Below are 24,328 nucleotides of genomic sequence, written 5' to 3'. Positions count from 1 at the left end.
CAAACTCTGTAAATATCTTCACAGGCTCCCTCGCAGGTCGCTCCCGGATCCGGGGGGGGGGGGGGGTTACACTTCAGCTCTAAAAATCAGTTCTAATCCTCCAGTGATAAATTTATAAGTCCAAATCATGAAATTAAGAATTTTATCTCAAAGAGAGAAAAACAGTCTCTCGATCTTAGTTGTTTAATTCTTGCTTTAAGTTGCCTGCAAGGGGGGGGGGAGGCGGACTTCCTTTTGGCACCTCCCCCAGTCGTACCGAATTCGATTGAAAAGAGTTTTTAATTCCAAATTCCAAATTGCTCACGGGTTGTTACATTTTGAATCCAAATGATCAAGGAAAGAAGTCAGCGCTCTCCAGCCATGGCTTGCAGCTTCACTCCGTGGAAGAAGCGGTCTACTCACAGCACCACACCACTCTCTGCCACCCGCTCCGGAGCCTTTAAAAAGGCTTCTTTGCGGGTCGGAGGGGGCGCAAATGGTGCCCGCCAAGTCACCAAGTCCACAGGCATCCGCGCCTGTGGTTTCTAAGGGTCCCCGCGCTCCGCCAATACCTTCAAATCTTTAACCAATTCCTAATCCCTGCTATGATGTCACCCAACCAAATGTCGTTTCCAGCATCTGACAGATGCACACCATCATCGTTGCTGTACTGGATGCCGGGGTGTCCTATGACACACCCTCCCAGAACCGCCACTCTACGTGCCACAGCCTGCTCCAAAACTTTTCTTGCTCTGTTGATTGCAACCAGGCTCAAGCTATCCCTCCATGTCCTCCTTTCAAGCAGCGAGGACCACAAGATAGTAATGTTTGGATAAACCACCATCAAATCAGCAAAATCATCGAAGATATTCCATCTCAAGTCTATAGCTTTGCGGTATGCTAGGTCGTTCTCCCCCAACTGGATAACCAAGGCATCAGGTGGGCCCTCAGAGGTGGCTCTACCCATCACGGCTGGCTTGAATTCATTCCAGCACATTCCTCTTCCCGCAATCCACGCCACATCAACATTTGAAGGTAAGTTCAAGTTTTGACCCAAACCGGTGCTCATGGCTCGATTCCCAGTTATCTGCAAAATCCCATACCTTCACAGTAAGCAGTGGTGTAGCATGGGCAGGGCCACAGGGTTGGTTTCCCTGGTTGCCAAATTCCTAGGGGTGCAAAATTTCAAAAGAAAGAAAAGAAAACAGTAATAATAAATAATAAATAGTTGTCAGACTAATAATAAGAAACCCCCTTGGGGGGCACTCAAGTGTGTCACCAAGTGGGTGGGGCAGGAAGTGGGGAAAGAGAATTAAGCAAAACTCTGGAGCGAAATAGCAACAAAAGAGAAGAATGGAGCTGTAATATGTCATGGAGAGTGCTTAAAATGCACTCTAATAATAATAGTAATAGTAATAGTAATAATAATAATATTTATACCCCACCCTCCCCAGCTCAGGGCAGCTAACACCAAATATATAATACATTAAAAACACAAAATCAAACAATTGGTTAAAACACAGTTCAAAATCACATTTAAATTCAGAATAAAATTAAGTGGGAACCCACAAATCACAGCCACAGGGGTAAGGAATATTAAATGTTCACCAGGCCCAGCCACACGTGCTGGTATCCTATGGGCCGATACAAAGAGCCAAGGAGGCCACTTACATACAGAGTCCCATAGAAAAAACGCCTGGCAGAACAGCTCCGTCTTGCAGGCCCTATGGAAAGATGTCAAGTCCCGCAGGGCCCTAGTTTCTTGCAACAGAGTGTTCCACCAGGACGGGGCCAGGGCCGAAAAGGTTCTGGCCCTGGTCGAGGTCAGTCTAACCTCCTTGAGGCCCGGGACCACCAAAGTATTATTGATCATTATACAATCAATTCCAATTGTAAATAATTCAGGCTGCTTCAAACACTGCAAGATGGATATTTCTAAATTCATCTGGCGGGGGGGGGGGGGAGCCAAGAATGAAACATAACATTATGATATATAAAGGAAAGAGGAGGCATTTCCCTGCCAGACCTGCAAATGTAGTATGAGGCAGCCTGTTTGTGTTGGTTAAAAGAATGGATTACATGGGGGATTTCAATGGTGTCACCTCAGTAGAATTACACAGAACAGAAACAGGGGGGAAATCAAAAGAAGGGAGTCTACCACAATGATTTTTTTCAGATGGCAGAGATTTTAAAATAAAATAAAGAGGAATTGAAGGGGGAGTCATTTTGTGTCAGTGTCTTGTGTCAGTTGTTGCTTATTGAAACCCATTTCTTTTTCTGACCCTGCCCCCTCCCACTGTGATTCAGTGTCAGACTTCAGTGAATCGGCATCTTTCCCCCTTTGGCCGTACATAAGCAGATCAAAGGAAAAGGAGTCTTCTTACCACTTAGAAAGTTTAATGATCACAGCGAGAGAACAAAGAATCCGTTTCCTAGGAATGGTGGCACTCCCAATTCAGGGTTCCACCCACTTCCTCCCTAGTCACCCATGTCACTACCGTGTCTTGTAACTACTGTGCTTTCTGTGTTGCCACCTTATCAGATCTTCTTGACCTTGGGCTGAGCGGGTGAATGCTTTCCAGAGACAGTGAATCCGTTAACCCTGTCTCTCCCAGTGCTTCTTCTCCTAGCTGTTCCCCATCCAGTATTTCTCAGTTTCTGCCTTCTGAACTATGTCCCTCTGCAAACCACCGTTCCAAATCTATACTGCTCTGGGAAGATTCAGGATCCGGGTCAGGCGGAGGCTCCCACTGTTCCTCCTCAGTGCATCCCTCCTCAGCACGGTCCCCGACACTCAGATAAGCATAGAGGGAATACATTGACTTATGGCTTGTGCACAGGGTAAGCTTCCTGGTCTGAAAGCCATTTCATAACCTGTTTCCTACTCATTATTTCACACTGTTTTATGAAATAGAGGGTCCACTCCTCCAAAGCTTCCAATCTCCCCAGGTTTGTGTAATGTTCTGCCATGTTGCTGTCTGATACAGGTATGGATATGGGTGATTAAAGCAAATGATTTTTAATTCCACATGCATTAGAAACACACACACACTCCTGTACCCTTGAGCTTTCAGGGCTCAGACATGGGACAAATACATATGCAGGGAATCAACATGGTAATTAACAAGTAGCAAAGGCTCTTTTAAACATTTCTTCTTGATTCAGTTTTAGAACTGAAAGCTTCTAAAGAAATCAAACATTTTCAGTGAAGGTGTAGGAGATGACATAACATTTTTTATCTGGGCTTTGAAAATCCTATGGTACAATGAGGCTTTCATCAAAGTGCACAGGCTTCCCATCCTGATTACAGGCAATGACGATGTATCTGGATGACTTGTTATCAGAGTACTTGCAAGGTGGGCGAGTTGAGCCGCCTTTGTGCTTGCAGGTGGTGACAGTGAAGGGGCGGAGACTGATCCTCAACCCCTTCCCATAATCCTTCCCTCCAGATGCAGTGCACACAGCTATGATGTTATTCTTGGTGCCGTGGATGAAGCTGTTCACTTCCTTGCATGCTGGTTTGTCCAGTCCGCGTCTTTTCATCATGACGTCACAATACTGCTTTCCAACGCTGCTCTTGGGATTATCGTAGTGCTGCCTTAGGAACTTCTCATAGGGGGTTTCACAATAGGCTCCCAGTGCCAGAACAGACACCAGAAAGGTGAGGAGCACAAGGCCAGATCCCTTGAAAGGCATCATTGTGGGCGACCGCTGCCCGAAAGAGATATCTGGAAAAAAGTAAAGTGGATGTATAAATGCTTTCTTTCAGGCTGCTTTGTGAAATGGCTTGGAGTTCAAACGAATACTGTACAGTCGTACCTTGGATCCCAAACGCCCTGGAACATTTGACTACTGAATGCCACAAACCCAGAAGTGACTGTTCCGGTTTGCAAACGTTCTTTGGAACCCGAACATCCAACGGGGCTTCTGTGGCTTCCGCTTGGCTACAGGACCTTCCTGCACCCAGTCAGAAGCCGTGCTTTGGTTTCTGAACATTTTGGAAGTCAAACGGACTTCCGGAATGGATTCCGTTCGACTCTCAATGTATGACTGTTCAGTGGTACCTCGGGTTACAGATGCTTCAGGTTACAGACTCCACTAACCCAGAAATAGTACCTTGGAAAAAACTTTGCTTCAGGATGAGAACAGAAGTTGCAGAGTGGCAGCGCGCCGGCAGCGGCAGTGGGAGATCCCATTAGCTAAAGTGGTACCTCAGGTTAAGAACAGTTTCAGGTTAAGAATGGACCTCTGGAATGAATTATGTTCTTAACCCGAGGTACCACTGTATATCCTTTCAAATTCTCATCTGCAAATGTTTTGGTGGATGTTGTCTAGTCATGATCACATGTCTGTGTGAATATTGACACTTGCCAGTCAGTACTTGATAAACGACAATGTGGTAACTGTCGTTCAACAACAGTCTACGGAGGACAGTATCCACACAATGTATTTTATAGAGCATGACCACTACATTTGTGCACACCCTTCACAAGTGGGTAGAATTTTCACTATTATTATGTTTTTGACAACGGGACAAATTTCAAGTGCAGGCGGATGAAATTAACATCATCCACCTTACAGATGTTGGCTACTGTATTAATTACCCACCATGCCTCTGGCATTATGCTACATAAGACAAGAAGCTTAGATCATTGTTGAGGGTGAGGGAGATGAGGCCAAGAGATATTTGTATAAACCGTCTAAGTTTCTCGCTGAAGCGAGATCTGAGCAAGGGACGGAATGAATCTGAGCTCCACCTCTGACCCTAAACCATAAGGAGGGGATACAGATATAGCAGATGTGAAGTAGGGTGACGAAAAAGAGGGTCTCTTGATTCTATCCTCCTCTGGCCAGAGACAGAGAAAATATACATCTATCACCATTTACAAGGGATAGTCCTCATGATATGCAAATTCCTGTGCTTAGTATTTCATTTGCATTTTAGGGGGGGGGGAATGTATGTGTTAGAGATTTTGTGGGGGTGAAATAATGCCTTGGGCGGGGGTGTTTTCTGAAGTTGCCATATTCAGGATTGGGTGCTCCCACCTCAGTGTCCATGAAAGTTAAATCTTTGGGGGCTGGTGATTGTGGGGGGAAGGCATATTCACTCTAACATTTAGGCATGCAAACTTTTACTAAATTTGCCTGCAATCATCAATTTTTTCACATAGCCTTTTCAATAAACGGAACTTTGAAACATACAGTTTAACTTATTTCCCCTTGCCTAGTAGCATTTAATGAGACCTAAATCGGAGTCACTTTTGCATGTTGTAATTTGGACACACAACAGCTCCCCCATCTAGTGGTTCAATGCTGTATGTTCACCCCTCTTTAAAAAAAAAGTATTCCCCTTATAATAAGTCTGCTTACCTTTCCCGGTTGGCAGCTTAAACAAAGCTTAAACAATGGTCTAAGCCAGGCATCCCCAAACTCGGCCCTCCAGATGTTTTGGGACTACAACTCCCATCATACCTAGCTAACAGGACCAGTGGTCTGGGATGATGGGAATTGTAGTCCCTACACATATGGAAGGCCGAGTTTGGGGATGCCTAGTCTTAGCTTTCCTTTCTGGCCATTAATAGAGCCAGAAAGAAAGCAATCACCTGTCTTCACCTTTGACAAGGAAGCCTTGTCTCGCGGTGACAGGGTACACCTTCATGATGTTGGCAATGATACCCTGTTGAATGACACTTCAGAGTGCATCAGGGACTGGTTGCAGGTGTGAGGGTGTTGGCGGCAAGCCTTTGTTTGTATGGAGGGGAGGTTGTAGCCTCCGCCTGTCCCTCCTCAGTAAGGGTATCCTGTTAAAGGGATCCGGGGTTGTGAATTCTGTCCAATGCCGGGACGTGGGCTAGGGCCATGTCACAACCCTTACGGGGACCCCTCGGGGTGTCCCTAATTGATGTAAGTCATAGGGCACCCCCTAATGGTGGTTTACCCTTAGATGGACTCCCAGCAGACAGGCAGGAGTCAAGATATAGCCTGGTTTCGCCCAATGCCTAAGCCAAACAGCTCATATCTGTAACCAATAAAGTTGTGGCTTATTGGAACCCATAAACCAAAACACTCATGTCCTTGTGTTTATTGTCCATTAGGTGGACAATAATGGGGGCCTTTCCTTTGGTCCTTGGGGTCACAAAGAGTCGGACAGGACTAAATGACTAAACAAAAACAATATGGGGGCCTTGGCAAGCAACAACATGTTTTACATTCTACTTATGCTTCCCAAGCATAAAGGCTATTTTTCTAGAAAAAGAGGTGCCAGAACTCATCACAAACACCTCTCTTCTTCACTTTAAATGGCAATGGTACTCTTATGAGAGATGCCAGGACCGAGTTCCAGGGAGTTCTGGCTGAAAAAAGCCCTACAAGCATGTAATGTTCTCTGAAATGTTCCTTTACCCAACATTAGGGTCGCCATAAGTCTAGAATTTCCCGGGCACAGCTGGGATTTGGCCAGTGTCTGAGTGGAATTTCCTGAAATGTCCAGAAAAATCTGGACACATGACAGCCCATGTTAGAAATGTTGATTTAGGTGAATTTCCTTAAAAACAGTTCAAAATCTTAATTTGTAAAAAATGCCAAAAACATTTGTTTCTGGATATGGCAGTCCTACCCAAGATTTCTTTATATATAATGTGCTTAAAGTTTGCAGTGTTATTTCTGTATAGATTTTTACTCCCACCTTCCATAAACTGAAATAGATCCACTGTTGCTATCAACTTTCAATAACTGTTACGCTCTTATGCAACAACATGCAACAACAATCAAACCCAATAACTTACAGTTTCCTTTATTTAGCCTCCAGTCTTCTCTCTTGCTCCTCTCTGTCTGCCTGCAGCTCCAGATGACACCCTGTCAATGCTTTGCCTGGCCTTTTATTCTATGGGGGCCACCGCTTCTGGCCTCTGGCACACGGCCAGCTTGCAGGACCCCATTCTATTTGACTTTCCCCCAAGGTCCAAATGGAATTCTCAGGACACCAATCAGATTAGTCCCTGACGGTGCTAGTAGAAACCAGTGGAGGCTGGTCCTTTAGGATCAAAGGAGCACTGCCCCAACAAATGCAACCTGACCCCAGTCAGCCATCACCTGCCTCCTTTCTTACCTAACAGCCAGCCCAGGGGGTTTCCCTGGTTGTCAACTTCCTTCTCAGATTCAGGGTTGGCCTTGTAGAATTCAGGGCGGGGAGTCAGTGCATGGGAAATGAGACAAAACTAGTTGGTTCTACTGTGTTTGGCTCCAGTTCCACAAACTGTTTTGCCTAAGTTTTACAAAATGCCATATTTTTAAGTATGAGCTATAGGTAAACAAAAAAAAAAAAAAACTCTTTAAAAAGGTTAGTGTTTTGTTTAGGGAGACACCTTTCATCAAGTAGTGTAATGATCTCAGACAGGCAATCAAGCAAGCCCCAATAAGAATTAATGAGTCCCTGTCAGTTTTATGACATGTTTATTTAAAATTAACACCCAGAGAGCGGCTCCGAACCTGTCACTCTTAGCTACGAGTTGGTCACTCTGATTCCCTGCCCCTTTCGCAGCACAAATGGTGCTAAAGACCTGTCCTTCCTCTCTTGTATATATATTGCATTTTAACCCTCTCAGCTCTTCTGGTTTAGCGAAAAGGTGGGTGAACTCCCCCCCCCCCATAGTCAAACGAAGAGCCCTCTAAACGCTGCCTCCCGCCTGGTTGCATAGCAACCCCCTCAATGTCATCCATCTTCTCCCCTCCCTTGTCCTGAGAGCTTTCCGAGTCTGCTGCTCTATCTGAGTCTGGGAACTCTCGACGAAGGGGGGATGAACTAACCCACTCCTGCTCTGTCTGTGGCTGCAGTCCCTCCACTCCAGAGTCAGACTCTGCCTCCCTCTGTACTGGCATTCCTTCATCTCCAGAGTCAGACTCTTCCCAGGTGTTCTATCCAGCCACATCCCTGACATTATTTTGGTGAGTGAGAAAAGCACAGAACTGACAGTGCTGCGAGAAAGACAAATGGAAGTGGACCAGAAAGTCACAGACAGTTTCAGGGATTTTTGATGTTCATATTTTATTGACATAATTTCAGTTTTATAAGAATCAAAGTGATACAGAGAAAAAAAAGGGGGGGGGACAAAGCTGTATATAAGAAATTTATATTCCATGTCTGCTTATCTGAGTCACAAGGTGGGAGAGTTAGAAAAGAGGCCGGGTTTTAATAGGCAACCAGCATACCACAAATAACTGCTTGATCCCACAGCAGCAAAAATCATGAGAAAAGGCATGAGATCATACTTATATATGATGAAAAGTGATGTAGGAGATAAGCGGTGGGACAAAGTGGAGGCCCAAAGTGATCAGAGTGGCCTTTTCACCCTCAGGAAGGAAGAAATCCTGGTGGCAATCCAATGGTGACTTGTGAGCAGGTAAAACAAATATTTGCTTATGTAAAAGGACTTCTTCAACTCCGCCTTCTAGCAATCCTCTTGCCTTTGCCCAGACCTGTCCTGGAAGATTGGGGGACTACCTTGAGAGGTTTCTTGAGAGGGATGCAGTGCAGGAGGGGGAAAGTGTAGGGGGCTGCTGAGTGTCGGAGAGGATGGTAGCGGAGGTTTGTTGCCTGAGCAGAAGTCTGCTTGTGCAACAATGGCATTCAATATCTTAATTCAATTGGGTATCCGTTCTCACATCTAAGCGAAATTCTCCTACTATAGTCTATATCGTGGTAGATGAATTTAAATCTTACACATCTGGTGACTGGAAATTCAGATGAGCTCAACATGGCACCAGTGTATGGGTGGCCAGAAAAAGTGCAGATGTTTTTAAGATCTTGGTCTGAGACATGAACGAAAGTGCGTTCAGCGTTGGGAACCAGGCCTCTTTTCTTGATTATATAGTCGCAGTAATCTTTGACTTCAGTCTTCGGGTAATTGACATACTCGTGTTTGAAGGATTGGAAGTCCCAGGAGGCTTCAGTCCCCAGGACCATCCAGGAGAGCAAAACCAAGAGCAGCCATAAAGGACAGGGCCCCTTGGCAGCCATGGCTCACTGTGGCTCTTGGTGGTTGTTCTGTGCTGAAAAAAAACAGGAAACAGTGTAAAGTTCAATAGAGCATTTTCATGCTTTCCCCTTTTCCATCAGATTTATTATATAACCCAGTTCCTAGGAAATATCAAGGAAAAATCTGAAAAGGGCTATGACAGCCTTGCTCAAATAGTAATCGCAATTCCCTCATTAGGAAGTTATGAGGCTCCCTAACACTGCCTTCACACACTGCCCCATCTACTTCAGTACTGTGGTACCGCAGAAGTCAAACAAAATCCGTTCTGGAACTCCGTTCGACTTCCAAAAATTTTGGAAACCAAGGCACAGCTCCTGATTGGCTGCAGGAAGCCATTAAAGTTGCACCAGATGTTCAATTTCCAAAGCACGTCCACAAACCGAAACACTCACTTCCAGGTTTACAGCATTCAGGGGCAAAAAATGTTTGATTCGCAAGGCGTTCGGATCCAAGGTACACCTTTATTGTCTAGCATAGTGTTTTGGCCCTTCCCCATTCCCATCTCTCTTCCTCCACTCCATACAATCATATATATTGTGGTTAGACACATTGATGAAAAGGATAAAACTCAGTTCCAGAGACTAATAAGCACCTCAAAAATCACACAAAAATTAGCCTCTGCAAAGACATTGAATGACACCATTATTCTTCATGTCACCACAGCAGAAATAAACAGAAGTGTGTTCCCCAAATTAGCATACTGAAATTCAAGACATTACTTCCCAAAGTGCCAAACTGTTAACCTTAGTCAGAGTGTGGTGGCCTCCTCAGGCAGCTAATTCAGGCTGTCATGAAATACCAGGAATTTCTTGATTATTGCCATTGTATTTTTATTGCCAGAAAGAAGGAACAGTGTTTGACTCCCAGGGCAGCATAAGTACAACCAATTGAAAAAAAGGTAGTCCCTACTCGCAGGCTGAAGATTGTAATTATACAAAAGGAAAAAGGGATGAGCAAAGAGGAAAAAGACAGACATCTGTGCCCGTCCGTAAAGTCAAACAGATGGATTAAGAAATACATAAAATTCAAGTCAGACCCTCCTTTCTCTTTCAGATGTCCCAATAAATTCTGGAGAAAGCATTGTAACCTGAATTTCAGCATGCTGAATGAATGAATATCTGCATACAGAAATAAAATTCCAGGGGGGGGGGGGGGACACAAGGCGAAAAGTGTTGTTAAAAGTGGAAAAGGTTTATTCTATCAAATTGAAAATCAGAAAATCAGGGAAAATTGAATTCAGATATGGAAGAAAAGAAATGACAGACAAAGTTTAGCTATTCAAAAGCTGGCTGATTAAAAACCCACCTATAGTGTGCCTTCTAGGCCACCTTTCCCGCTCTTGAACAAAACAATGAAAAGTAGCTTTGTAGATGAGCATGTCCAAACCTTTTTCTTACCTAGTGTAATAGAAATCGGTCTCCCAAAGAGTGGATCAAAATGTCTTCTTTCGCTCGTATGCGCCTCTGAGCATCCTTCAGGAAGAGACACCTTATATAGAGAGAATTCCAACCTATGCTCAAAGAGTGGTTACACCCACCCCAAAGCAATGTACAATTGGTTCCCTGCCCCATGCTGACCTTCTCTGCCGTGATTGGAATCCCCACAGGCGGCATTTCAAGAATGAGTCCATGATGCGGCTACGACTAGTTATACTATCTCAGAATACAATGATCTCTTGGGCCGATAGGGAGCAACAGGTTTGATTGCTACTTTCTCTTGACGCTCCTTTTTCAGCACTCAAACCAGAAAAGGAGTTGGAAGGAAAGAGTAGAGGAGACCTGCTGGCCACGATCTGTTCAGCACATCCATGCCTTCCACCAACTGTGAGGTATAAAGCCTTCAGCATCCCCTTGTAGTCTCCTGAATCAATTATGTGGGTGCCTTTTTCAGGAAACATTACTCCATGATGCCTCTTCAGCAACAGATACACATTTCTCCTCTTCAAGCTGGATCACTAAGCAATGGCATAGACCAGGCCTAGGCAAACTCCGGCCCTCCAGTTGTTTGGGACTACAACTCCCATCATCCCTAGCTAACAGGACCAGTGGTCAGGGATTATGGGAATTGTAGTCCCAAACATCTGGAGGGCCGGAACTTGCCTATGCCTGGTGTAGACTGCTGTGCCAGCCTCAGTTGGCCTCTTGGGAAATTATATGGCTCTGGGGAGAAATGCACCTGAGCAGAGATAAAGGAAGACACAGGAACTCACTGAGCAGAAAGAACAGGATTTTGGACTAGTTGGCCCTTTAGGCTGATCCAGTGGGGCTTATTTTATGTTCTTAATGTTTCTGGGAAAGGCTAAAGATTGGATCTCCCAAATAAGGAAATGACATTCTCTTGTCGTTGCAACGATCAGACTGCCCCAGCTCCCATTTGTTACCTGAAAAACTGGCTCTTTACTTTTATGGAGGGATGTTACTGGAATGCCATAGCTTTTTCAGCATTCATCTTGACCCCAATCTTTGATTTGCACAAACACACATAGACGGACACACAACTGAACAAATGTCACCTCCTACCCTCAAGGTCTAGATGAAGCACAGGGAAGAAACTGTAGCTCTCCAGACATCTCCAAAGGCTGAAACTCGGAGTAAGTATACTTTATATTTCAGTGTATTAGACAAGGATTTTTTACTCAAAAATAATGTCAAAAAACTGTGATCATCCTATTCATGGATAAGGGGGGGGGGGGGAGTCGCATGCCGCCAGTGAGCTGGTTGGCAGGCGCACAACTCCTCAACATGTTGCTGTGGGAGGCGCACGCTCTAGAGAGCATTTTCTGCAGTGGCATGGGGGGAACGGCTGCCCACTTTGCCAACCCCCAGCAATGGCCCTGCTGGGGTGATGGCGCATGTGCAATTCCCCCTAAAAAAAGCTCAGCAAATTTGGGTATCCCTCCTCATTTTCATTAAATTTAGCCATAAAGGACAAGGCCCCTTGGCAGCCATGGCTCTCTGTGGCTCTTGGTGGTTGTTCTGCGCAGAAAAAACAGGAAACGAAGTAAAGTTCAACAGAACATTTTCATGCTTTCCCTTTTTCTATCAGATTATATAACCCACTTCCTAGGAAATACCAAGGGAAAATCTGACAAGGGCTATGACAGCCTTGCTCAAATTGTAATCCTAATTCCCTCATTAGGAAGTTATGAGGCTGTCTATTAATGCAGTCAGACACTGCCCCATCTACTTCTGTACAGTGGTACCTCAGAAGTCAAAGCGAATCCAGAAAATTGTGGAAAATTGTTACAGGATGTCCTGGAAGAAACGCTGGAAGCCTATATTTTCCCCTGTAGGTAATGGTAATGAAGCATCATTAGTAGATAAAAATGAAGGTCTACTTGCTAATTGGTCTTGAATATTACAGTAGTTCCCATATACTGTTTTACTGGAAGGATGTCTTCTGTACCCAACAGGTTGATAGTACAGCTGATGTCTATATTCTCACATGAACATTTTACTCCAGACAGGAATATTACATCGTACAATGAATGGGAAAGTGTCCATCCACCCATATTTATCAGGGATGATCCTGATTCTCTACGGTGGATACAGTGCTTATAGCATGAATGTTCCCCCTTGTTATTAAAGACTCACTGGAAGACCCAAGAGGCAGATATATTTTACTTAGGGGTACGTCTGGATGCTTTGCTGTCTCTTGAGGCTCAGGTGGCTTCAGTGGCCAAGAGTAACTTTCATCAGCTTCGGCTGATGGCCCAGCTTTACCCCTATCTGGACACAGACAACCTAACTACTGTTGTCTATGCTCTGGGAACCTCTAAGTTAGATTACTGTAAGATGTTCTACTCTGAAGACAATTCAGAAACATCAGTTAGTTGAAACCCATCAGCTCATCAGGCTCTGAAGGCATTTCGGAAACTTCAGTTAGTGCAAAACTCATCCTTTCATCTCACCCTCACACTGGATATTATAGGCATATAGGCCAGAGCTGCATAGAGAAGGCAGTTTCTCCAGTTTCCCCAATGTTAACAGTTCATTCCTGCATTATGTTTGAGCTTTCACACAAGGGAGAAGCCAGTTCTGGGAATGTAGCAGATGATACTGTCATGACTAAAATCTTTGAGGGCAGAAACTGGAAAGTGCTAGAGGATTCTGGAAGCTTCTAGAAGGTTCACTCCTGATGCAAATATTGTTTTGAAAAGCTCAAGGTCATGTTGAGCCAGGAAAGATAAATGTCTGAGATCAGTGAACTGCTCTCTATCTCTCTCTTACTTTCATTTGTACCTCATGTGTCTCAAGTTTTTTTCTGAAGCTTTTGTAACATCTCTGATGGTGCTGTCTGTGACATCATTCGAAGAATAAATTCTTTTTTAAAAAAAATAAAATTTATTACTTTTAAACCTTACAAAAAGGAAAAAAGAAAAGAAGGAAGAAAAGGAAAGCAAAAGCAAAACAACAACAAAACAATACAGTACAATATATAAACAATACACAACACAACATTAACACATTAAACAAAACAAGAGCAAAAACAATTCAAAAAACACACATCATACCATCTCAATATCCTCTCTTTCATTTCCTTGTTTCATCGACCTCCTCTCACCTCCCTTTTTGTATTTCATTTCTATTAATTATTTCAGCAAATCCTTTCCATCTTTCTCTATTTTCTGTCATGTGATTATCTTAACGTATTTTAACCTTATTTTCCATTAATACTATAATACTTATTTATGCTTAATTCCTTAAAACATTTCTACTAAAGCCATATAATTCCCTTCCAACATTTTTCTAACACTCATTAATTTTACATTATTTCCATATATAGATTTTAAACTTTTTCCAATATTCTTCCACCGTCTCTTCTCCCTGGTCTCGGATTCTGCCAGTCATTTCTGTCAATTCCATATAGTCCATCAACCTGGTGTTCTTCTGTCCGAGGCTCTTAACTCTTTTCCAAGTCCTTTCTGCAAGTCTTCTTCATATTTATACATGCACTTTACTTTGTCTTCTCCTGATCTTGTTCTTATTTTCCTTCCTTTGATGCTGAAAAGTAGATCTCAGGGAAATTCCCATCTAGCAATGTTTTTATTCCTTCTCGACAAGTCAGCCAAATCTCCATAGTTAAAACTGAAATTCAAAAGATGTTTCCAGTCGTATTTCAAAGTTCCTCCAAGTTTGGCAGTCCCCACAATTCCAGTCTCCTCCTGACCCAAGTCCAGGTCCCAAAGGTCAATAAATCCCTGCATTAAGGGATCTATCCAACTTTCCTTCTTCAGTCCAAGCGGGGCTCCAATCCTCAAAGTCTGACTTTCTCTAAATTCAGTCTTAAAAGGCATCAACTTATAGTCATCAAATTGCATCTGTGAGGCTGGGGCTCTCTCCCTCTCCACTTGTGCAGCTTTAGGTTCCACTACAAAAACTTTCTCCCTCGCCTTCTCCTCAATTTGCCATGTCAAAATAGATCCCTGTATTGATTCCTGAGTAATTTCTGTATTAATATTCACTTTTTGTCCCAAATTAGTCACTTTTTGTTCCAAGTTATCAATTTTTATAGTCCTCGCATCCATCTTCTTATGGAGCTGTTCCAGTGAATCACTAATCTTACATAATGCAACCACTAAGGCTTCTTCTGTCAACGTTCTTAATGGTCCAAGGTCAATCCCAGATTCTCACAGTTTTATCTTGCAGGTGGAAATTTCCCCAGCTCAGCTCATGTAACAATTTCAAAGGCTGCCTCTAGGGGGAAACAATTTCTATTTGTATCAATCCTTTTAAGCACAGTTCAAACAATAAAGTTAGTTTCAATTTTCAATTACTTTTACTCCTTTTTAAACGCAGAAGGAGACAATGGAAACAATGTATTTCTCTTCTTAACTTACTGTCAACAAACAATCTATTCACAGTCAATGAGCATATCCAAAACTTCAGTCTTACTGGCAGCCCATTTCCAGGTTCAGAGCGGTGGTAATTTAACTTTCTTCACTCTCTCCTGCAGGCTTACACGATCTAAAATTTCCCCCCTCTTCTCCTGCTTCCAAGGGGGGTTTGATGATTTAGCCGCTGGCCAAATTAAGACGTTTAAAAGTCCAATTTTCCGTTCTACTCATGGGTAGTTGTTTTAAGATCAAATTGTCCACAGGAAAAATTCAGCGCTCTCCGGCAACAGCAATGTGGCTTCACTCCGTGAAAGAAGCAGTCAATTCGAAGCAGCACGCCACTCACCCCACGTCGCTCCGGATCCCCGAAACCGGGTTTCCCCGTGAGTAGGGGAGGTGCAAAAGGTGCCAGCCGAATCCCACGTTCACAGGCTTCTCCCGCCTGTGATTTTTGGTGGGTCCCCGCCTTCGCCATGGCGGCCAGACCCTAATTTCCATGAAGCAAATTCCTCCCGATCAGAGGAGTTCAGCCATTACCGGAGGTGCTAACCCGGAAGTCTTCAAAGAAGAAATCCTACCCAGTTTCAATTTCTGAAATTGAACAATCATCAACAATGATGGAGTATGGGCCGAGACTAACACAGCTGCCCTCTTTTCATCTGCAATGTGAAAAGAACATTAGAAAATAAAACAGAAGCTCTAGTAGTACAATGTAGCACAATTTCCCCACGTGTGATGTCATTGGAACAAGAACTCATAGCCAGTCTATGGGTTTCAGCTTCAATTTTGATGGGCTAAGGAGTGTGGCCAACACAGTTGCATTCTTTACACCTGAAACTTTGTTTACTGTTATAGATATTCTGAATCATTACAGTGGTACCTTGGGTTACAGATGCTTCATGTTACAGATGCCGCTAACCCAGAAATAGTACTTCGGGTTAAGAACTTCGCTTCAGGATAAGAACAGAAATCGTGTGGCTGCGGCACCACGGCAGGGGGAGGCCCCATTAGCTAAAGGGATACCTCAGGTTAAGAACTGTTTCAAGTTAAGAACAGACCTCCAGAACGAATTAAGTTCTTAACGCGAGCTACCACAGTATTAGGAAGGACAGCCACACAACAGGCAAGACTGAGTGTCAAAACTTACCACTAAAAATTGCCTTATAACATTGAGATAAGTATAAAAGTTTCCTGCACTGTAAGATCACCCCCATCTGTAACTCTTACGAGAATTTCCTTTTTTTCTTCTTAATGAAATTACATGTGAATATATTAATTTATTCTGGTCAAATTTGCTACTGTCTAATCAAGTATTCTAGATTGTGATAAGCTAGGCTAAAAAGCTGTGATGACAGAAGCAACAGCAATATAATGACAGGAATTATTTCACAATGTCAAGTTAGTCTAGTTTCTGTATAAATTAAATCACAATGTTTCTGGAAGCACTCAGATACGGAATTGTGTTCCAGTCACTGTTGAATATTTATCACAAAACAAGATCCTGTTTTAGAAAAAAACATTGCCTTACATGATAACTGCAAGGCAGTTTATTACTCCCCAAGAGTAATAAACAAACTTCCATTCTTTCAATGTCATTCATTAATAAAAGCGGTATCCATACATCAACCTAACACTCACCACCATGAAAGTGGTTCAAGGCCCTAATTGCAATTTTCACAATTGGGAGGAATATTGTTGAACCTCAAAGAAACAAAAGAATAATTATCTTGTTCTACAATAGAGCAAATGGAGTTTAATCAAAGAAGAACCATGACAGACCTCAATTTGGCTCCACATTTTGGACCGCAGAAGAGATATCAAGCTCTTAAGCATTGATCTAAATCTGCCACAATTCTCTACCCAGGGCAATTCATCTGCTCTGGGCTTCTGATCCACCCACTGTGAGTCGGAAGCTACTTTCAAGTATTGCACATCCATAGTCGTGTTTTCTTCTCAATCAGTCGATGGAATAAATCCAGTTCTCACCTACAGGTCAATGAGGTCTTCTCCTTTGCTTATGTCTGAACCTGCATATTTCTGTCTGCCCTATCGGCCTGGAATTAGTAGAAGTTCTGGTTCTGACATATTCTTGAAGTGTTTGACCATTTATACCATATGAGTAAATGGGGTCAGCTATAGAAACGGAAACCTTATTTTGCTAATGCAAGCATGTGATGTTTTCATGAAGGATAAAGCATTAGGAGAGATTTCGGAGGGTTCCAGTTCCATTTTGGCCCACAGAGTTGAAGATGAGTTAATCATGTGCGTCAACTGTTTTAATTGGAAAGCCTTGGAGTACAACTTATGATTTGGGTGGTGGATACAGCTTTTACCTCTAGAAATAATATCTTAATACAATAATAATGCATAGGAATACAGTATAAAAAACACAAAACAGATACTGAAAACAAGAACCAAAAAAAATGAACAATAAATAATCCCCCATCCCATGAGTTGGGCCTGGAAATGAGTGCAGTTGGGCTTGGTGTAATATGACCGAAGAATCTTGCCCTGGACACCGAGTTCTGCACTAACTGAAGTTTCTGAATTGTCTTCAGAGCTCTAGTAGAACACCTTACAGTAATCTAACCTAGAGGTACCCAGAGCTTAGACAACAGTAGTTAGGTTGTCTGTGTCCAGATAGGCGTATAGCTAGGCCATCAGCTGAAGTCAATGGAAGGTACTCTGTGCCACTGATGCCACCTTAGCCTCAAGCGACAGCGAAGCATCCAGAGGTACCCCTAAGTAAAAGATATATGCCTCTTGGGTCTTCCAGTGAGTCTTTAATAACAAGGGGAAACATTCATGCTATAAGCACTGTATCCACTCCAGAGAATCAGGATTAGCCCTGATAAATATGGGTGGGTGAACACTTTCCCATGCATTGCATGATGTAATATGCCTGTCTGGAGTGAGTAAAAATATTCATGCGAGAATATAGACATCAGCTATACCATCAACCTGTTGGGTACAGAATGCATCCTTCCAGTAAAACAATATATGGGAACTACTATAATATTCAAGACCAATTAGCAATTAGACCTTCATATTTTTCTACTAATGATGCTTCATTTTCATCACCTACTAGGGGAAAAATAGGTTCCCAGCCTTTGTTCCAGGACATCCAGTAACAATTTTCCACGTATCATCATCCACTAAAGCTGAATTCTCTGTATATAAGGTGTCTCTTCCAGAAGGATGCTCAGAGGCGCATACGAGCGAAAGAAGATATTTCGATCCACTCTTTGGGAGACCAATTTCTATTACACTAGGTAAGAAAAAGACCTCAACATGCTCATCTACGAAGCTATGTTCATTCTTTTGCTCAGGAGTGGGAAAGGTGGCCTAGAAGGCAGGTTTTAAATCAGCCAGCTTTTGAACAGCTAAACTTTGCCTGTCATTTCTTTTCTTCCATACTTGATTTCAATTTCCCCCTGTCTTTGATAGAATAAACCTTTTCCATGTTTAACAAAACTTTTCTCCTTGTATTCCCCCCCCCCCCCGCCGGAATTTTATTTCTCTATGCATATATTCATAAATATTTAACCTCTGTGTGACTCCTTCTCCTAAGTATTAATCATGGCAGCCATATTCTTTACCTGCATTTCACTGGCAGCCAATCATCTTTGAGCACAAGCTCTCTGACAATAGATGTGGTGGCTGAGCTGTGGATTGGCTGCATCAATTCAGAGTACAGAAGGCTGATGAGATGACTGTATGTAACAGCCATGCTGAAATTTAGGTTACAATGCTTTCTCCGGAATTTAAATATTGCTATATGCAGAATTTGTCTAATTTATGGAGGAAGACTAAGTCATGTAAGTACCACTACCCCTGTACAAGGAAGCCCAGTATGCTCATATACAAATGTACATTTTGAGAAGGTATGAACAGCAGAAAGTAGGAAGTAAAGCTCTATGTATAGGGAAATGTAGCTTCATTGGAAAAAACTACATTCCGAGATTTTGGATAATTTTACAGTCATGAAAGGTGCCCATTTCAAAGGTGTTTACATTTATCTAGAAATATAGAAAGTAGATGCCAAGTCATCATTGGGATGTCTCAAAGAGAAATTAGGGTCTGACTTGAATAAATTTTATGAATTTCTTAGTTCATCTGTTTGACTTTAAGGATGGGCACAGAGGTCTGTCTTTTTCTTCTTCACTCATCCCTTTGTCCTTTTGTATCATTACAATCTGCAGCCGCGAGTAGGGGATGTCAGGATTCTCAGCCGCAGTCAGAGGTAACTGGCCTCACTCCAGGCATTCGGCTTGAGATCCTTGTTGACCTTCCCGTCTGCGTCTCCCGGCAGGATACAGGCAAGGTCACAAATCGGAGATCCCACTCAGCGTGAGAGGGACACACCCTCCTCCCTCCTCCCTGCTACCCTCAGGGAGGGGGAAAGAGACAGACAGAAATCTATTTACATCTCTTTATTTCTGTCATTCCAGCAGTACAGAGAAACGTGTCTGCACTCTCCAGTCTCTCAACAGTAGAGTCTCTACTCCACCCCTGTACTTCCAGTACAGGTCAGATGACACTCTGAGCTAACATCCGGTGCTCAGTACACTGAATAGACTGCCCCTTTTTTCCAATAGTACAGTCCCACACATCAACATCCTGTTTTGCATTCCAGACACCTGCAGCTTGCTTTTGCATTGCTGCTTTTTCCTGATAGGGACTACCTTTTTTTCAGTTGGTTGTACTTATGCTGCCCTGGGAGTCAAACACTGTTCCTTCTTTCTGGCAATAAAGATACATTGGCAATAAAAGCAATAAATTGCTATTATTTCATGAAAACCTGAATCAGCTCCCTGAGGAGGCCACCACACTCTGACTCAGGTTAACAGTTTGGCACTTAGGGAATCTCAGTATGCTAATTTGGGGAACTCTCGCCTGTTTATTTCTGCTGTGGTGACATGAAGAATAATGGTGTCATTCACTGTCTTTGCAGAGGCTAATATTTGTGTGATTTTTGAGGTGCTTATTAGTCTCTGGAACTTAGTCTTATTCATTTCTTCAATCTGCCTGTCAACAAAATTATAGTTTCAAGGTTTGAAATGGGGTGGAGGAAGAGAGATGGGAATGGTGAAGGGCCACAACTCAATGCTAGACAATAAAGGCGTACCTTGGATCCGAACGCCTTGCGAGTCAAACATTTTGGCTCCTGAATGCTGTAAACCTGGAAGTGATTGTTTCAGTTTGCAAACGTTCTTTAGTACCCAAACGTCTGACACAACTTCCCCAGCTTCCGATTGGCTGCAGGAGCTTCCTGCAGCCACTTGGAAGCTGTGCCTTGGATTCTGAACATTTTGGAAGTCAAACGGAGTTCTGGAAAGGATTCTGTTTGACTTCTGAGGTATCACAGTACTGAAGTAGATGGGGCAGTGTGTGAAGGCAGTGTTAGGGAGCCTCATAACTACCTAATGAGGGAATTAGGATTACAATTTGAGCAAGGCTGTCATAGCCCTTTTCACATTTTCCCTTGATATTTCCTGGGAAGTGGGTTATATAATAAATGGGGAAAGGGGAAAGCATGAAAATCTCTATTGAACTTTACACTGTTTCCTGTTTTTTTCAGCACAGAACAACCACCAAGAGCCACAGTGAGCCATGGCTGCCAAGGGGCCCTGTCCTTTATGGCTGCTCTTGGTTTTGCTCTCCTGGATGGTCCTGGGGACTGAAGCCTCCTGGGACTTCCAATCCTTCAAACACGAGTATGTCAATTACCCGAAGACTGAAGTCAAAGATTACTGCGACTATATAATCAAGAAAAGAGGCCTGGTTCCCAACGCTGAACGCACTTTCGTTCATGTCTCAGACCAAGATCTTAAAAACATCTGCACTTTTTCTGGCCACCCATACACTGGTGCCATGTTGAGCTCATCTGAATTTCCAGTCACCAGATGTGTAAGATTTAAATTCATCTACCACGATATAGACTATAGTAGGAGAATTTCGCTTAGATGTGAGAACGGATACCCAATTGAATTAAGATATTGAATGCCATTGTTGCACAAGCAGACTTCTGCTCAGGCAACAAACCTCCGCTACCATCCTCTCCGACACTCAGCAGCCCCCTACACTTTCCCCCTCCTGCACTGCATCCCTCTCAAGAAACCTCTCAAGGTAGTCCCCCAATCTTCCAGGACAGGTCTGGGCAAAGGCAAGAGGATTGCAAGAAGGCGGAGTTGAAGAAGTCCTTTTACATAAGCAAATATTTGTTTTACCTGCTCACAGTCACCATTGGATTGCCACCAGGATTCCTTCCTTCTTGAGGGTAAAAAGGCCACTCTGATCACTTTGGGCCTCCACTTTGTCCCACCGCTCATCTCCTACCTCACTTTTCATCATATATATGTATGATCTCATTCCTTTTCTCATGATTCTTGCTGCTGTAGGATCAAGCAGTTATCTGTGGAATCCCTGGTTGCTTATTAAAACCCAGCCTCTTTCCTAGCTCTTCCACCTTGTGACTCAGATAAGCAGACAGCTTATATTCAGCTTTGTTCTTTCCCCCTTTTTTTCTCTGTATCAATCTAGTTCTTTTAAAACTTCAATTATGTCAATAAAATATGAACATTAAAAATCCATGAAACTGTCTGTGGCTTTCTGGTCCACTGCCATTTGTTTTTCTCACAGCACTACCAGTTCCGTGCTTTGCTCATTCACCAAAATAATGTTTCCAAATTCCTTCCAAGTACCTGAATTTTAGATTTCAAGTTGTATTGGCTACTCTACTAAAAACCCCAAATTTCGGCACCTACAGAAGTCTCAGGTCCTCCTGCTCCCTACTTGTCAGGGATGTGGCTGAATTGAATGCCTGGGAAGAGTCTGACTCTGGAAAGGAAGGAATTGTGGGAATGTTTATATAATTTAGCAGAGTTTAAATGATCCCCTGTTTGAGTTTATGCAGTGACAAGTGGGTTGCTAACTTGCTTTAATCCTACCAATAATTATACCTTCCTGGTCAATAATCCCTTTCTGTCCCTCTTAAAGAAAACACACATGAATCTGAAGCATATTAACAGAAACTACTTTAGTTTCAGATTCCTTCTGCATTACATAGTTGTTCCTGAAGGCAGGCTTAGGCTTAGGTTTTATAACAGATAAACTATATACAGTGGTTACATACGCTTCAGGTTACATACGCTTCAGGTTACATACGCTTCAGTGTAGCACCCTGCTTGTGGTTAACGCTTAGCTGGAATGAAATATTCAACGCAGCAATAGAGAAATTAAAATAATTATTTATTTGTCAGACAAATAAATGAGAGACACAGTGGTATATGGTTACCAATGCTCTGGCCTTCCAGCCCTCATGGCCAGCACTTATATTCCCTCAGCCCAGTCCCCTTGCTCCTCCTTTGGCTGCATCTGTCCAATCAGCCTGGTTGAAATTCCTATTGGCTGTTTTTTAGAACCAATCATAAAAGATACACCCATTTCCTATTACCTTTTATGGGAGACAGAGAGCTATATTTTCTTCTGTTTATAAATGGCAAACAAGTAGCCATTAACCTCGACAAGGCACCTCATAAAAGATACACCCATTTCCTATTACCTTTTATGGGAGACAGAGAGCTATATTTTCTTCTATTTATAAATGGCAAACAAGTAGCCATTAACCTCGACAAGGCACCTTAATTACCAGATAACCTTTGGCCCCTACTGCCATTTTCACTGCAAACCAGATGGTTTTTAATTTCATTTTAAACAGAGGCCCGGCAACCATATGTCAGGAGTGCTCTGATTGTGTTTCCTGCTTGGCAGGGGTCTGGATTCAATGGCCCTTGTGGTCTCTTCCAACTCTATTATTCTATGATTCTATGAAATAAGAATCTAACATGAATCTAACATTTCTAATTTCTAAATCATTTGCATAATTACATTTAAGCCAATATATTTATACATTAATATATATAGATTTTTAGAAGAAAGGGAACTTAGTAAAAAAAAAGTTTCCAAAAGCAACTTCAGAGAGAAGCCTCTTAGTTTACAGCCCCCCTTTTCCTGCTGAAACAGCTGCTGTTCTAAAAGCAACTTCTTCAATTTACCCTTTGGCTTAAGTCTCTAATGGGAGGCATAATAATTGTGTTTTTATAGCTTAATTGTATTCTGTAATTTTGTATGGTCAGTGTGACCTTTTGCTCCTAGCCTGTAATTTCCTTTTGCAACCCTGAGGCTCTGTCAGAGGGGCCCTGTTTAAGATGAGCACATCTGCCGATGCACTCACTGCCTGGCATGAGAGATGCTGCCTAGCATGAGAGATACAGATATTTTAAAATATATTTTAAGCTCACTTTAAGAATACAGGTATCTGATCAAAATATAAGCCTTGATTAAAATGCAGACTATGAACAGATGCCTCATCAGGTTACAGACTCTGCTAACCCAGAAATATTACCTCAGGTTAAGAATTTTGCTTCAGGATGAGAACAGAAATCTTGAGGTGGCGGTGCGGCAGCAGCAGGAGGCCCTATTAGCTAAAGTGTTGCTTCAGGTTAAGAACAGTTTCAGCTTAAGAACGGACCTCCAAAACGAATTAAGTACTTAACCCGAGGTACCACTGTACTAGTTAGTAGTGAATCATGAAAAGACTGCATCTTAGCAGTTACCAGTTAACACTCCTAGCAGCAACCGACTAACCAACCAACTGACAAAACTGCCTGCCACATAGAGGCAGTTAGTTCTCTCAGAATGTTGGGCTTGACTGACAGCTTTATATCCCACAGGAATGCCAGTACAGAGGGAGCCAGAGTCCGACTCTGGAGAGGAGGGAGTTCAGCCACAGGCAGAGCAGGAGTGAACCTTCTAGAAGCTTCCAGAATCATCTAACGCTTTCCAGTTTATCCCCTCAGACTATAGAGCTGAATTCCATGTTAGGAAAAGGCTCATTCTATATCTGGAAACACTATTGCTTGGACTTATCAATCAATGCATTGAGTTCCAAAACATGGATGTGTACCGATAAATAAAAAAAGCAGCCATATTTACCTGAAGGAAATCTACTTTGCATTTTGTACTGGGAGCTAATTCTTGTCAGTGGCTTCTCAGAACAGTCACATGACTGAAGGAACTAGCCTGAAAACTAGCTTGAGGACCTGAACGGACTCCAATGTTTATTTTGCTACATTCACAGTGGGTGCCAAGATGTTCGGAAACCAAGGCGCAGCTTCCGATTGGCTTTGATTGCACAGGTGCACTGGAAACAATAGTGAAAGCCGCATTGGCTGTCCGGCTTCCAAAAAAAGTCCAAAAACCGGAAGGCTCAATTCTGGGTTTCGATCGTTTGGGAGCCAAAACGTACAAGTACAAAGGCATTTGAAAACCTTGGTACAACTGTACCATTTTGCTAATGCAAGCACATGAAGTTTTCAAGAAGGATAAAGCATTAGGAGAGATCTGTGAAGGTTCCAGTTCCATTTTGACCCATTGAAGATGAGTTAATCACGTGTGTCAACTGTTTTAATTGGAA

General features: G+C 42.8%; 1 protein-coding gene across 1 annotated transcript; it reads right to left on the bottom strand.

Annotated features, from left to right (window-relative positions):
* Positions 1-2,982: 2,982 nt before the first annotated feature.
* Positions 2,983-6,889, bottom strand: LOC114589651 (angiogenin-2-like). The gene is made up of 2 exons (XM_028716115.2): positions 6,765-6,889; positions 2,983-3,707 (listed from the first exon to the last, which is right to left on the bottom strand). Exon 2 carries the CDS (start codon positions 3,676-3,678, stop codon positions 3,235-3,237), a length of 444 nt encoding a protein of 147 aa, XP_028571948.2. The 5' UTR covers positions 3,679-3,707; positions 6,765-6,889; the 3' UTR covers positions 2,983-3,234.
* Between the last annotated feature and the right edge of the window lie 17,439 nt (positions 6,890-24,328).

The sequence above is a fragment of the Podarcis muralis genome, chromosome 13 (genome assembly GCF_964188315.1).
Source record: "Podarcis muralis chromosome 13, rPodMur119.hap1.1, whole genome shotgun sequence".
Taxonomy (NCBI): domain Eukaryota; kingdom Metazoa; phylum Chordata; class Lepidosauria; order Squamata; family Lacertidae; genus Podarcis; species Podarcis muralis.
Note: the sequence above shows the minus strand (reverse complement) of the source record. Positions and strands in the feature narration are given on the sequence as shown.

What these genes read in the sequence shown, in the direction of transcription:
- LOC114589651 (XM_028716115.2), bottom strand. Translation starts at nt 3,678, where the DNA reads ATGATGCCTTTCAAGGGATCTGGCCTTGTGCTCCTCACCTTTCTGGTG.